Source organism: Cricetulus griseus, assembly GCF_003668045.3.
Source record: "Cricetulus griseus strain 17A/GY chromosome 1 unlocalized genomic scaffold, alternate assembly CriGri-PICRH-1.0 chr1_0, whole genome shotgun sequence".
Taxonomy (NCBI): Eukaryota; Metazoa; Chordata; class Mammalia; order Rodentia; family Cricetidae; genus Cricetulus; species Cricetulus griseus.
The window spans coordinates 117,725,918-117,742,341 of record NW_023276806.1 but is presented as its reverse complement, the minus strand read 5'-3'; the positions used below and the strand labels follow the sequence as shown (position 1 = coordinate 117,742,341).

The 16,424-nt window shown below is 42.6% G+C and overlaps 1 protein-coding gene across 2 annotated transcripts in view; it reads right to left on the bottom strand.

Annotated features, from left to right (window-relative positions):
* The window catches only part of LOC100765263 (EGF-like and EMI domain-containing protein 1), a 555,097-nt gene extending 552,038 nt beyond the window's left edge, over positions 1 to 3,059 (bottom strand). For both annotated transcript variants that reach the window (XM_035451664.1, XM_035451665.1), the window contains exon 1: positions 2,971 to 3,059. In XM_035451664.1, coding sequence (XP_035307555.1) covers positions 2,971 to 3,059 — 89 coding nt within the window. The remainder of the gene's footprint in view (positions 1 to 2,970) is intronic.
* Positions 3,060 to 16,424: the final 13,365 nt, after the last annotated feature.

The window sequence follows — 16,424 nt, the reverse complement described above, 5'->3', positions numbered from 1 at the left end:
TGTTTAGTCCTGTTAAAAAACATGTACAGAGTACCATTAACATAAGAAAACTCATCAATATCCCCTTATCAAAATGGCATCAACATGTGGCTCACACCTGCAATTCTAGCACTCATGAGGCTGAGGCAGGAGGATTGCTCAGAGTTCAAGGCACAAACAAACAAAAAGTCTTAAGGCCATCACCAAGCAGCAGTCAGGAATTTCTCACTAAGTGTCTTCAGTAGGCAGAGAAAATTCATGACTTCCATGCACATTGCGGGACAATTAGCACTCAAGTGGAGCACTGATGCCCACAGAACCCAGATTTCTTGCAACCCAGAAGAGGTCACATCCTCTAGGTTGAAAATATGAGCTTCAATTCACTGAGAAGACATGGGGAAAATAAAACAAACTACATAAAAAACAGCGTAGGCTGTTCTGGAATAGTTAAACCCCAACTCTGGAACTAGTTGTGATGTAATGGTAGAGGACTGCTTGTAATCTCAATACTTGGGCGGTGGAGGCAGGGAAATCAGGAGTTCAAGGACACTTTCAGCTTCATAGTGGGTAAGATCAAATCTAGCAAGGGCTGCATGTGACTTCTTCTAAAAAACAAAGAAAAAGAAGAAAGGAAAGGAAGAACCCTAGCTCTGCAGTGAAAGTATCTGGGTTCAGTTCTAGCCCTGCAAATCTCAACCTAGCCACGTACCTCTTCCTCATTAGTGGGCATGAAAGCACTGCCCATCTCATTCATTGGACTTGTAAATGCAAAGTAGCTAGAAGTCATCTGGTATCTAAGTAAGAATCCAAGGGTTGGCTGCTAGCTGTGCTTTTGATAGCTGCTCACACAATGAGTGCTTCAGCCGACAGCTGACTTTCTGAATCAGCCTCACATTAGTCGTCAAAGTTTCCAAATTGTGATCAAACAAAACCACCAGACTGATCAATCGTCATGAGAATAGGAAAATCCACAGAACACACCTTCTGTCTCATTAATAAATTTTCTAAATGAGTTTCTCTTCTAAGAAATACAATCATAAATGTAACATGTATGTAAATCTGACTTTTGGTTAACTGGCCCTGTTTTCACTTGGTCCTCTAAGATAAAATACATACAATTCTTCACTGCGCTGATGACCTGTAAGTGTGGGTCAGTAGGATGGAATATTTTCTAGTGGTCTTTGCCTCATCGGAAGACTGCCTCCAATAGTAATAGACCTCAGAGGTCATTAACAATCTCAGGAAGAATTCTCTCACATTTAACAAATAGACAGGTGTGTGGTAGCCAAATGCTATATGTGGCTGTATTCTACATGCCAAGAATTGCAAAGAAAGCTGGCAATAGATCCTACTGTGGTTCCTAATGAATGAACTCCAGCACCAGAGAGGACTACAAACAAATATGACTGGATTTACCCTGCCACAAAGTACTAAAAATCATCAAAGTTACTTTAGCAATTACTTGGGAAACATATCTCTATTAAAGCTTTCAAGAATTTATATTAGTTTTAATATCCAACTTCATCTCATCTGATATATAAATGAGCTACAATTCTTTTTTTTTATTGCAATGTCATTGTTCCAGGCCAAAGAGTCAACATGGAAAAGAGACTGTCATATAAGAGTGGTGTGTGTCTTCCCACTGGGCTTGTCCAGTGTTCATGGGTGAACAAGACAAAGCAACCCAGGGTTCACTTTAACAGTAATACCGCTAAAACAAGTTTGCTCTAAAACATTGTAAGATAAAGGTTTTCACATGCATAGGCTACCCAGAATGATGTTTTCTGGGGTAAAGAGGAGTTTAAATACACCTCCTCAAAAATAATGCAAATCTTACCAATTCCAGAGAAATCAAGCTCACAGAAATTCCTCGAATTTCAGAAGAAATCACATTTAGTCACTATGTAGTCAAAGTATGAGATATAATGACACCCTGGCCCTGTTCATAGTTGGTGACTTGTGCGATACCAGATAGCTGACTGAATTTCACAGAGGAAGAAATATTGAAATGTATTGTGAACCCCAAACGCTATTTTTCTTACAGGAAGAAGTGAAGCTTGGAAAAGGTATGAGTGGCTTCGGGTTATTTCTCTAAACCACTTTTTCTATGATATAATATTCATATTTCAGAAAAGCAAAGAAGAGGGAATGCAGAACTGTTCAAAGGGCTCTGATGTCTGCTCATAACTGCCCAGGAGCAGAACAGGAAAAGCAGAGTTAGTGCCAGCTTTCTCCAGAAGACTGATGTAAAGTAAGACCTTGCAAAAACTTCTCCAGCCAGTTAAGTAGACAAGGATATTAGACTTCTCAGAACTCCTCCCTGCACGCCGCATGGTGACCAAGAATAGACATTTCACAGTCTTAACCCATTTCTAATGCAGAAGGAATTCCCCCTCCCGGTGTCCCATCCTCCTAACTGTCCAACTAACCACACAAGTACCTCTCCTCAGCCACTGACCCATGCATTGCTGGCTCCTCGCCTCTCTCATCAGATCTTTGAAACAGCCCATTCTTTGGACTTCATCATACCTCCCCAAAAGGGGGCAGGAGGGGGGATGTGCAGAAACACATTGGAGTCTAAAAACAAGTCAAGATATTTCCCTTTCGACGGGGTTTCGTGCAAAGACCTTGTAGAAAGTGAGCAGTTACACCCCCTTTATGAAATATACACTCAAACTCGGGGTGGGGGGGGGAGTGTGTCAGGTGCTTGGAAAATATCAGGTTGAAAGTACTGGACCCTCCCTCAGTGACAGTAGTTCTTCTGGGCGGTGGCGCTCCCTGAGGTCTAGTGTGTGATAACGTTCCCGCCCCATAGAGGATCAGTGACATCCTCAAGTTCTCATGCCTAGTGCCTGGCAGCACCCCATCCCTCCATCGCTTCCGGGAGAGACCTGGTCTCTGCCTTTGCGGTGGTGTCACTTGGGTAGGGCGGGGGCGCACGGACCTCAGCTGCTGTCTGAACGCTTTCCGGAGCTGGCGGGAGCCACTTACATGCCGGGCTGGAGCTGGAGGGCGCTTCCTGGCGGCCAGCGGTCGGCGGCCCAGACGCAGAAGCACCAGAACCACAGTGGGGAGGTCATCACAGTGAGGCTAAGCCAGCGAGGCCACCGCCCCAACTGCGCGCGGTGCGCTGCTCGGGATCTGCAAGTCCGAATCCCGCGCAGAAGTTGGGCTCGCTAGGCAGAAGTTGCAAGTGCCGGGCTCGCTCTCGAGGACCGCGAAGTGTGTCTTGCAGCGGAGGGCGCGGCAGCAGCTCGACCCCAGCAGGCGGCACAGGCAACAGCGAGCGCGCGCTAGTAGTGACCGGCCAATCCAACCCCAGGCGCTGTAGCCCAAGAGCTGCGCAGCCCCTGCATTGCCGGAGACAACTGGAGACCAACGATCCCAGCGGTCCTGCAGCCCCCGCAGCCCTGGTGCCATGGCAACGCGCTCGCCGCCCTCTGGCCCCAGCCCCTCCGGAGCGCTTAAAGGGACAGCCCCCTGGCCACAACGCGCTCCTTGCACTGCAGGGCGCCCCCTGCCCCCACGCCCTCTTCACCCTCTTTTCTCCAAGGGGCGCCGGGCGGTGGCTCGGGAAGCATCTGGCACCTCACTTCGTGTTCTTCCACCAATAATCCACACAACTCTACTCCCAACCTTTTCCTCCAAATCCTTTGAGCATCCTCCGCCCCAAGCCAGCAAAGAAGCTAAGCAGTGCCGGCGTTCCCCCTCCAACACCAACCTGCTTAGGACCAACCAGCTGCTTATCTGCCACCAGCGGAGAGCAAAAGCAAGCTGACTTTTGATTCTCTCTCGCTCAACTCCCTCCCACCTGGAGGCTGTGAGGACAGTCTGAGCACAGCTCTTGGGAGGTCAGCTTGAAGTGGGGAAAGAATTGCAATTGACCGAGTCCAGTCTGCTGCCAAATCGACAGTTGCTGCAGACATCGCTGGCGCATCCAAAAGTCCTGGATATTCAAAATGAGATAATCTCCCTCTGCTGTATTTGGCCACCATCACACTCATATTAGGCACCAAGAGTTTTAAGAGGCACCGGCTCTTCTCCAAACCTAGTCCCCCCTTCCTTCAAACCAGCTCTGGGTGCCTAAAATCCGAAGAGCAACCTCCAGTTGCTAGCCCCCACGGTCCTTCCAGAAGGGAACAGCGTCTGCTCCAATCGGGAAGCTTAGGCTGTGGTACTGGCCAGAACTGCCAGGGATGCGCAGCCAAGAGCAGAGCTAGCTGAGAGGAGTGGACAGGAGTGGTAGGCAGTAGCTTCTCAGGCCGGAGGCTATGCCTCTGCCCGGCGCCAGCTGCTGTCTGGAAGGCCACAAGCTTTGGGAGTGTGTTTCTTGAAAATAAAAATCTATGGCGCATCATGCCCTCCAACAAGGACAGCCCAGGCTTGGAAGCCATCATCTGCGGTTTAGCACCAACAAAACATACAGCAATCTGCAGGGGGACACCTTTTGCTTTTATTCCTAAACTTAGCAAAAGTGGCTGTCCAGAGAGTTGTTCCTTGTCAAATACTTAAAAGAGGTACCATCTGGCTTCCTCGCTCTTGGAGTCCTAAAAGGGTCTTTCTTAAAAGATGTTTTTGATTTCCTCTTTCCCTCCATGGTTGAATTAATCCTGCCCCTTAGTTTCCATCTTTCAAACCAATGTTCCGTTATTTCTTTTAGCTTTTCTGACACTGAGAAAACAACCGGGCATTTCTGGAGGGACTAGGAGGATTCTGTTGAGGTGTCTTTGAAAAGAAAATAAAGAAGGTCTGTGAGAGCGCATCATACCAACATGCTTTAGAACTTCGTGGCTGTGCTCCTTGATTTTGAGTTGGAATTCTTGCAGTATCTTCTGTTTGACTTACGTATCATTATACACTCATTCTTTATTTAAGTTAAACTTGCATATGTACACGTGTCTTCTTTATTCAAGTTAAACTTGTGAACAAATTTCAAAACTATAGATGTAAAGCTAGTTATCTTTTGGCATATATCCTGAAAAAATAATTTTAGAGATGCTTGTACAAAAGAAACATTATTTAATATTATTTAAACTTCCCTAAACTGTAAAAGAGGGATTCATTCTTATTTTCTTTTGTGAAAGCCATTCTGTATACAGCAGGCCTTGGAGACCAGAAGCCCAACCCCAGAGTTACTGAGCCTAGTGACAGGACTCATGTGTGCTCCAGAGGTCTGAGGTTGCCTGACCACCTTCTAATTAGTTCTCAGCATAGACTGCTAAACCACTCTGATACTGTAAAATCCACACTTCATTCTTCTAAGTCATCAGGAATCTCTTAGTCATCTTTATTTTAAAAAGAAATAATAATAGCAAAGTTAATTATTTGATCTCCCCTCCTCTTCTTGGATTGGTCCTCTTCCAGAGCAATGCTAATGAATGGTCTGATGGCCCACGATAAGCAGGTCCTATGGGGATGAGAAGGTAAGACAGTTATTGACTAATACACATCAACAGTGTGTTCTGAACCATGTGTCCTGACTGTGTACAGTGTATGCAAAGGTGAAAAGATGAGTCCTGTCCTTTCTAGTTCCACTTCTTAAAGCTCCAGGTTGTTTCAATAGTTTTGATCTTAATTATGTTAATGAAAATGTACAGAATACCTAAAGATAATAGGGTAGTTTAACTGTCTCCTGAAATTCCCTTGGAAGTGCCAAGCCTTTCTTTGCTTCTGGACTACTTTTAATTCTGTAGGGGTCTACAACTACTCCCCCCCACTTCTAGAATGCAGAAAGTTTGAAAAATAAACATTTCTTCCTTTGTATTAAAGAAAGCCTCATATAAATAACAGTCTATATTTATTACAAAACCAAACTTGAAGCCATAGCTGAATCTCAAAAATATTTAAAGACCTAAAGATAATGGAAAAAATACAGAAATACATGTAAATTATCTGATTTGCATGACTATACTGAAGGATAGCTTGGGTGTGTGGGAAGTATATCAGTCCATTGAATATCCTGCATTTGAATATTTTTCTTTCATGTATATTAGTTTGAAAGCATATTTATTATAGATGACCATTGAGAGCACTTCGGATGTGACAGAATACATATGACTGGTGTATATTCCATAAATTGAGGTTGATTTCAATGTATTCTTTCATGGATAATAATCTAAATACAACATCATACATCCTAAGCAACATCATTTCATGAAATGACCTACATGTTAATATTTTCCCATGAACTGAATGAATCTGATTTGGATTCAGCTCCCCTTTAGTATCACATTCATACACACACAAAAAAAAGAAAAAAACAGCAAGAGACTGCAGCAGTAATGCAATTAGTGAAGTGCTTGTAGGAGCCATTAGGAGGACTGGGGTTTGATCTTCAGCACTCAGGTAAAGAAGCATAACCTGGTGACACGCACCCATGATCTAAACACTGAGGAGATTCCCACAGATGGCTAACCAAGCCAGTTAGCCTAAACTAATCTGCAAGCCTGGAGTCCCAGTGAGAGAGCCTGTCTCAAACAAACAAACAAACAAACAAACAGAAACAAGAAACATATTGGAGGGATTCTGAGGAAGGACACCTGAGGTTAACTTCTGGCCTCCAAACATATGTATGCATGCATATGTGTGTGTGCTTGTTCCCCACTATGAAGCCATACACACCTGCCCATACTATGTACACACTTAAGGAAACAACTAGTTCTTGGTTTGATCAGTGAGCATCAGGAAATCTGTCAGCTACAGTTTTTCATATTAAAGCAACAACACAGCTCTCTGGTTTCAGGCTATTGTGATCACATAAATGAAGCTGGAAATGGAAAAACAATTTGCCTTTATGGCCTAAAGTGGCAGGCATTATTAAATTAGTAATCCAAGAGAATGAGTTAGGTATGAAAAGTACTGATTTCAAGACCTAAAGAGAAATTTAGTATTAATAATATCCCCTGCTCAGACATAAATTTCATTGAAAGGGTAATCCAGAATCATCACTAATTGAGTTCTATTTGTTCTCAGATATATATATATGTGTGTGTGTGTGTGTGTGTGTGTGTGTGTGTGTGTGTGTCTATAAACCAACAAACCAGATAGAGTCTTTTAAAAAGGCCCAATATTGCTGACAAATGTTACCTTTGAGAATAGCCCAAATGCTTGGAGGGGCTTCAGGGCGATGCCTCATGACACCCCCACTGATTGCATACCTGCATCGTAGGAGTGATAAATTCAAGCCTCTTCCTTGTTGCAGGGAGGTGAGGTAAGCCAATTTCATGCTTTGTGTATGCTGGTTGTAAAAGGGAGTGCTTACCTAAAAGGAAATAGATTTGGACCAGATGTTCCTCAAATCTTCTTCAGCTGCTGCTGAAGCTTCACAGACACCAAATACTTTATCTTCTCGTCTATCTTCTTCTAATTGAGAAATTGTTGATCCATGCAGTTCGACAGACAGGCTGCTGCAAAAGCCTTCCTGCCAATGCTTTTCAGCACTACTCTCCAGCACACAGAAAAACTCCTAGTGTCTGTATGAGAACTGAGCAAAAAGCAAGCGCACGCCAACCCATTCAGCAGGTGTTGTGGGTTGAAAGAGGAGGTCAGAAAGCAATTCTTCAGAGGGCAGCTTCTGTCACCAGCAAGTGTAATAAATTGCCATTATAGAAGTGCCTACAAAGCACTAATGAGCCATGTACACTGAAATCTTGATGTCAGGCAAAATAGAATGAAATTCACCCAGGAACCAACTCATATTGTCACGCCAAGATGTATCTAATCATTCTGATTTTGATTTCATCTGCCACAAAATTTTGTCCTTACAAGTGCACAGCTAACTTTGTCTTCTTAAAGAAAAATGACAAATCCAACATAATGTCTTAAGACATTTGTTTAATGCTTTATCTAACACTTTTTTTTAAATCCCACAACACTTGTTAGTCACAATGATTTTAAAATTGTAAATTAAGATGGGACTCCATTATATTTACTGGAGCATAAGGAGAAACATGGGCAGACACATTGCTGACGTGTACCTTTGGTTTTTAGAAATAACCCTTGTATGCCTGATACTGTTATCTAACATCAAAGTACAGTCATAATTTTTCTCTTGTTAAAAATAGGGCTTGTCAGGCATTGGTGGCACGAGCCTTTAATCCCGGCACTCGGGAGGCAGAGGCAGGCAGATCTCTGTGAGTTGAAGGCCAGCCTGGTCTACAGAGCGAGCGCCAGGATAGGCTCCAAAGCTACACAGAAAAGCCCTGTCTAGAAAAAAACAAAAATTAATAATGAAAAAATAAAAATAGGGCTTTTTCCATATAATATATCCTGATTATTATTTGCCTTCCCTCTATTCTTCCCAATTCCTCTCCACCTTCCCTCCCATTTGGATCTGCCCCTTTCTATCTCTCACTAGAAAACAAATAGGCATCTAAGGAATAATTATATAATAAACATAATAAGATAAAACAAAAAACAAGCACATTGGAATAGGACGAGACAAACAAAGAGGTGGGAAAAAAGAGCCCAAGAAAATACACAAGTAACAGATACAGACACAGAGACCTCTGGCTCTCACCAAAACAACCTTTGAAATGCACAATTAGACAATGTAAAGCATGTTATACTTGTGTGTGGTAGCCCTTGGAATGTCTTTATTTTGCAAGACTGGAACTCCATACTCAGGAAATGTAAATTCTCCCAAATATGAATTCTCCCTTGCAGCCCTTCTGCAGCCAACTTTCTATGACCCACTTCAACTACTCCAGAAGAGTAGAATCACACAGTATTTGGGCTGTGGTTTTCTAAGTGGCTTGTTTTGCTCAGCATCTTTCACCTTTGGGACAAAGCTATACAAAGGTGTGTGACTACCTGGTAGTCACCTTTATGTCTCCTTTGCAAAGTTTTTAGCTCCTGCCCATTTTGAATTGGGTTACAGGTTTCCTTGACCTTGAATTGAACTTTTCATGTATTAGATAATAAAGCCTTATCAGATCCATAGTTTTAAAATATTTTGTCCAGTTACACAGTCTGTCTCTTAATGCCATTGTTTCCTCGGCTATGCAGAGGCTTCCATTCATTCCACTGCCCTGTTTTTGTTTCAGTTATCTGCACTCCCAGATCCATAAACAAACACTATCTTTCAGACCAGTGCTTGAAAGCTTTCTTCTCAGAGCTTGTCTGGTCATTCTGTTGTTCCTTAAGTATAAGTCTATAGTCTACTTTAATCAGCCCCCCTTCTCTTCCTTGTGTGTGTGTGTGTATGTGTGTGTGTGTGTGTGTGTGTGTGTGTGTGCCCTAGTGCATGTGTGCGCATATGCAAGTACACACCTCTGTGATGCATACAGGTGTCTGTGTAACTGTGCATGGATGCCAGGGATTAATAACAGGTGTCTTCCTCAACTGATCTTTAGCTTTGTAAAATTAATTAACTTACTGATTGATTGCTACCAGATCTCTCACTGAGTCTGGAGTTCATAAATTTGCTGGGTTTTCTTTTTAAAAGAAACAGAAGCTAAGATTTGGCTTGGTTCCTCATGTTTGCAGAACAAAAAGTTCACCAATGTGGCCAACCCCTAAGGTTACTGACTTGGCTTTTATATGTGGTATGAGACAGGTTTGAATTTCACTCATTGGTATGTGCTTATCCGGTTGTACCAATATCATCCACTGAGTAGGTTTTTCCCCATGTTCACATATCTTTGTAGAAAAGTAACTGATTCTAAGCATGTAGATTGTTTCTGGGATCTTTGTTCTGTTGGTGAGACTGTCTGACTTTGTGCCAGAGTCAGGCTGGTTCATTTCCTATAGTGTTATTTTAAAGTACTGTCTTCTCTGGCATGGGAACTTATTACACCTCCAGTTTCAGCCTTTTCCTTTGAGACTGATTTAGCCACTTGGGCTCTTTTGTAATTTGCAATGAATTTTAGTATTATTAAAAAGAAGTCATCTTAATTTTCACAGAGATCACATTATATTGGGCAATGTGGACATTTCCTCAGATTTGTCAGTTATATTTCACATTATGTATTATTATAAACCTGTGTGTGTACTATAAGTGTGAGTCATACTTGTGCCATGGCATACATGTGAAGGTCCCAGGGAACCTTGAGTAGTCAGTTTGTTCCTTCTACTGTGAGGTCTGATGTAAAGGAAGCTGTAGCCACGCCTACTTAGGGGCTGGCTACAGGTTTGCCTGACCACGCCCTCACAAGCTTGCGAGGGCGTGGTCAGGGGACGTAGGGTGACTGCGCTTGCTCTTTTGCTTTCACTTTGCTTCTTGCTATACAGACTGCTGCCACGCCGGCTGGCTAGGTCGCTCTGTTTTCCCTATTAAATACCCTTATATCTCTACCTGACTCCGTATTGGTAATTTCCCACTATATCTGGTTGTCAGAAGCAGGATATTGGATGCCTACACCCCATTTGGGATAGGCTGTGGGTTCCATCGGGCCTCGGCCTAGGCCCAGAAAGAGCCCTCTCTCCACAGGCGTTCCTGGCTAGCAGCCGACCCGCTGCAGCTGAGCTGCTCAGAACCATCCACCCAGCTCGGAGACAGTTTCTAGCTGCCTAGAGTCAAGGTAGGCCTCGGCTTTCAGCAGAGGCTTCCCCTGGCCACTGCTTCGGTAAAGCTGCGTCTGTTTCAGTGGTTGCAGCAGCAAGATCGTATACTCTCTAAGATAAGTGCAGCCGCTTTTGTGACCTCTCTCCACTGCTGACCTACTGCTGCCAAACGCCTTGGACTAACTGAACGCCTGTGCTACCTGCTGGTCAAATATATTTACTGCATCTGGAGTAGAAATCAGGTAAAATTATGGCGGAATATTTATCATTTGCTAAAATTGGTAATATTTTTGCTTATTACGTGAATTCACTGTTTGAGGAGGATGTTAATGTGCCAATTACTGGCCTATATGCCATAATGGCAGTTAGCTTGCTGGTACAAATAGTATTACTAGCCAGAGGACTCAGGAATAGGGATAAGGATAACCTCACCACCTACTTACAGGAAATAACAGCTTTACACAGTGAGGTTTTGGAGAACAGATTAGGTCAGACCACAATTGTGCAGCAAGTGGAACAGAAATTGGATGATAAGCTTGGCTCTGTGTCCAATACACTAAAGACAGAGCTGTCTGATGAGATGCAGCGTATTTATAAGATAAACAGGGAGAGATCCTCCATGTCTGAGGCCTTAGAGGCTAGGCTGTCAGAAGACCATGACCAGCTAAAGAATATCTATAGCCAGCTAGAAACTCAGATAGGCAATGTTACTCATCAACTAGATGCAACGGTGCAAAATACCCAGCATAGGGTTGAAGAATTGGACAATGTCATTCAATCAGTTATTGAAGCATCCAAGGTAACAGATCAGAAATTTGAGTCTAGATTTGAATGTTTGGAAGATAATTTACAGTACAGGGCTGACAGATTACATAGGTCCATACGGTCGATTGCTGAGGACTCAAAATCAGCAAATCATGACCTCGAATCTAGACTCCAATACCTAGAAGGCAGTTTCCATGCCATCCAGATGCTGCCTAAGGATGATCGTATTAAAGACCTAGAAAAACATGTAGATGAGCAGTTACAGCAATTTACAGATTCACTAACATGCTTGGAATCTTTTATGATTAAGGAGATTGAAATTTTTCAAAAGGATATCATTGCTAGGTTTAAAGATCATTGGGATGCCTCAGAAGCAGAATCACTCCAATCCCAGGCACCTACTCCACCTAGGTATCGTGACTATTCTTCTAAGGTTGTTACTCGTACACCATTAGGGTACCCAGCTACCATGGTAGAAAAGCCAGCTTCTAAGAAACACCCTCATGGACAGATGGCTTATGAATGGCAACCTATACAGCTGAAGGATCTTAAGAATATTAAAGAATCAGTTGTCTCATATGGTCTCCATAGCCCATACGTAAAACAGCTATTACATTCATGGGCAACCTTTAACAGGGTGACACCCACAGATTGGGAACGATTGGTAGCAGCTGTACTTGAGAATTCATGCCAAATCCAGTGGAAGGCATTAGTAAGGGAAGAGGCAAAGCTCCTTGAGCGTCAGGGCATAAAGGAAGGTTTTGAAGCCCCTCTAGATAAGCTTCTTGGTCAGGGTATTTATGCTGACCCACAGGTTCAGGCTGAATATGATGACGATATACTGTCTCTATGCAGGAAAGCAGCATTAAATGCCTGGGATAAGGTTCGTGAGCCAGGAGAACGCCTAGAAGCTTATACCAGAATACAACAGGGACCTACAGAACAGTTCCAGGACTTCTTACAAACGTTAACTAGGGCAGTAGAATTACAGGTAACAGATCCAGAAACAAGACAATCAATTATATATACTATAGCTTATGAGAATGTAAACCCAATATGCAAAAGAATACTTTTGCCTTTAAAGATCAGATCAGCTCAGCTAGAAGAATGGGTTTTGTATGCAGCCAACATTGACTATAATGTACAAGATACTGGAGCTTGGGTAGGAGAAGCCATTTCAAAAGGTTTAAAAAGGCAACAGGAAATTAAAAGTTCTAGAGGTGAGGATGTAAGGGCTTGGCAAGGAGAAGCCAAGAGGTACCAAGAGGCTAGAGGTTACTACTACTATGAACCAGAACCTTGGGGAGGAAGAGCCTTCCCCTGGAGACCACGAAGGCTCCAGGAACCTAGATGTTTCAACTGTGGTAAAATGGGACATACTAAGAGACAAACAAATTCTAACAATGCCTCATATGGAAGGCCACTGCCTTCTGGATTGTGTAGAAGATGTGGTAAGGGCAGACACTGGACCAATGAATGTAGATGGACCAGAGACATACAAGGAAACCTCTTAAGGTCAGGAAACCCCGAGGGGGGACTCAAGAAGTCCCTCATATCGAGAAAGGTCGGGTCATTCCCAGTAGCAGTGGGAGACAATCTCTCACAGGAACAATAGATAGTTCATTGCCTATTGTGAAAAAAGATACTGCTCTAGATGGTAGTTTGAATAGTGATGAAGAATCAAGTGTGAATGGACAAAATGAGAAATGCATATTTTGGCAAGCTTCTATTAATGATAAAAAGCCTCAGTTGAAAGTGAAAAGTAATAATAAAGTTATTTCTGGCTTAGTGGACACTGGGGTGGATGTAACTATTATTACTCAAAAGTCTTGGCCTCAGAAATGGCCTCTTAGAGAGGCAAATGTACAGTTTTTAGGAATTGGAACTCTATCTAGAGTTCAACAGAGTGTTAACTCAGTGGTCTGCATTGGACCGGAAGGACAGAAAGGGATACTGAAACCATACGTGGCAGATATAGCTATAAATTTCAGGGGTCGTGATCTCTTACAGCAATGTATTACTCAGATTAATATTCCTCCAGTGTCAGATACAAATTATGTACAATCTTTAGATAGTAGAAAAGATCTGGTAAGACGCTATGGAAAACGGTTACCAACCATCCATGCTGTACAGAAACTAGGTACAAATGATGGACCTTCAGAGGAGCCAAAGGCCCTGCCATTGAAGTGGCTTACAGATGAACCAGTTTGGGTAGGACAATGGCCTATGACCTTTGAGAAGCTAGAGGCTTTAGAAAAGTTAGTACAGGAACAGCTAGATGCTGGACATATAGAGGAATCTACCAGTCCTTGGAATTCTCCTGTATTTGTCATCAAAAAGAAGTCAGGTAAGTGGCAAATGCTGACAGACCTTAGAGCCTACCAAGCAACCTAGAAGAAACAAAGACCAGAGGGGCTACCTGGAAGAGGCTCAGAGCTAAGTCATTGGAAAATACCCTCCAACCTGCTTGTCTGTATGCAGGCTGTGCACTGTGCCCCAGGTTCCCAGCTTTTGTGAGGTGTCACTCATGCTGGTGTGGAGGACCTTGGTTATGCAGCTGTCTGAGTAATTCCTACTCCTGTGAGTAATCTCTCACCCATGTTCCTGTAAGTAACTCCAATAAAAATCATATGTTCACCAAATTAAACATGGATGGTATCCACACATTAGTATGCCTCCTTTCTAGGAATCTGTGTGTTGTGTCTCCTCAGGAAAAGTCTGTCACACAAGAATAAGTAAAAGTATCCATCGAAACCCAAATGGTCTCTATCATATTCATTCAAACACATATATAATGACAGAAAGCACCATCAGGTTTGCTTGGAAAGATAAGCCATTTTTAGACTAAGGACCTGTTGTGCAGCCATTGCCTTCAAACTCAATCATCCCCTCTTACTGAGATGAAGGAGAAACATGAGACTCAGGAAGTGAAAGAAACTTAACAAGGCTCAGAAACCTAATGGGACTTAGAAGCTTCAGGCAGTTGAGAAAGTTAGAAGGTTCATAAAGCCCTCACCAAGGTTATGAAAAGCACATGGACCTCATCACTATGATGAACAAATATGCCATAGAGAGCAAGAATGTTAGAAAAATAAAGTGGTACAAGTGCTATGGAATGAGGCAGATCTGGAGATGCAGCCAGTGATAGGCATGAGAGGGAGCTGAGGTTGACATTAGAACATGTTGTTTCCAAGTAGGGTCATCAGGGTAGTGTGCAGCAGCCTGGAGGTTAAACAGATGCAGACTCAGCCCCACCCACCACCCCCAACCTTCTGCCTGCTGGATAACCCTGGCTCTGAGTAGCAATGGAGGCCTGAGATAAGGAACAATTCATTTTCTGGACTGGACCTCCTTGGGGGATCACCACAGTCTGTGATGTCACCAGAGGCCATGTTGGTGTCTGTGGTGTCTGCTGCCCCAGGCCATGATGAAGCCCTAGATCTATATGGACATTTGTGGTCCGTGCCATTGACTGAAGCCATGTTGATGCCCATAGACCATGCTTCCACAGGGGTCATATGGATATGACTGGCCAGCACTGCCACCATGGTGGTGTCTAGGCCATGCTGCCATTCAGGGTCATGCCTGGGTTCATGGTCCTACTGGGTCCTACTATGGGGGTTGTGTTCATGGTCTGTGCTCTTTCCAGAAACCATGAGGAAGCCTACAATCCATGTTCCCGCTGGCTATAAAGAGCAAGGAAACTAATTTTATGGTGATATTAATGACTACAGATGCACAGCTGAGAAAGAAGGGCATAGAAGGCTTCTGTGAAAACCCTCACCAGGACTCCTCCCCCCCCCCAAAAAAAGTAGCAGGTAAACAGGAAGCCATCAAAAAGAACTCTTAATAAGTATGATAAGGATGCTGAAATAAGCTCTCCACTATTGATGGCTCTGACAGCGGTGTGGAAGGGGAAGGATTGGGTCCTGTTTAAAGGGCAGGCCACTGAGAGTTTGACCATGCTCCAGTTACATAGCACAAATCAGAATTTTTTCTTTCTTTTTCTTTTTTTTAATTATTTTTATCTTTTTGGAGGGCAGGTCACAAGGGGAGCAGACATGGAAGGACTGGGAAGTGAATGTGACCCTGATCCAAGTGAGTAATATGAAATTCCCAAAGAATCAATAAAAATATTATGTTAATAAAAAAGAAAAGAAATGCTGGTGTGACATAGAGGGGAAAAAATGAAAGATAGAACTGACTCCTAACTCCTGAAGACTGTCTTCTAACCTGCTCCAAAAGTTTGCCTGGGTGTGTGCAGGCATGTCTGTGCATGTGTGTATGTGATACACATAAACTACATACATACATCATAATATTATAAGTCTAATATAAACTAAAATACTATATTGAGTAAAGGAAATCAGACATAAGAGAGCACATGCTAACTTGTGATTACATTTATAGTATATTCTGTGATAGAGAAGTCCATCAAAATGGAGTCTAAACTTACAGTTTACTTTTTTTCTGGAGACAGAACAAATGGGAAGAGAGTTTTGAAATCTTTTAGGGATTTGGAAAAATTTCAGGATTAGATTGTGGTGATGGTTACACAACTTTGTCAACATACTTAAAAACAATTGTACAGTTTTTACAATAGAATTTAGTGGTATGTCAATTAAATTCAATTCAAATTATTTTTAATAATTTCTTTTATTTTTTGAAATTGTGATATAATTTCATCATTTCCCCTTTTCTTTCCTCCCTCCAAAGCCTCTCATATATCCCTCCTTTCTCTATTTCACATTCATGGCCTCTATTTTTCATTAATTTTTGATTTACCTAAATAAATTAAATAAAACCTGCTTAGTCTGTATAATGTTACTTGTATTTGTATCTTTCCAGGACTGACCACCATTTCATATTTGATAACCAATTGTCATGTTCTTCCATGAGAAATGCTATGTTTCCCTTCTCAGCATTCTTTAGTTACTTGTAATTCTTTGTGTAGGGTTGAGTCTTCATGGGTCCCCCCATCCATGTTAGCATGTCTATTGGTGTCATCTTTCCTTGTTCAGCTCATGTTTAGACAGTCATGTTGCTGAGATCTTATGAGTGTGGCTTCTGACATGCCTAAGAAACACAATATTAGACTCTTTCAGCTTAAGAAATACGATCATATTGAGTGAGGAAACATAAGCCTGTAAAAACAAGTGTCTCATGCTCTCTCTCAT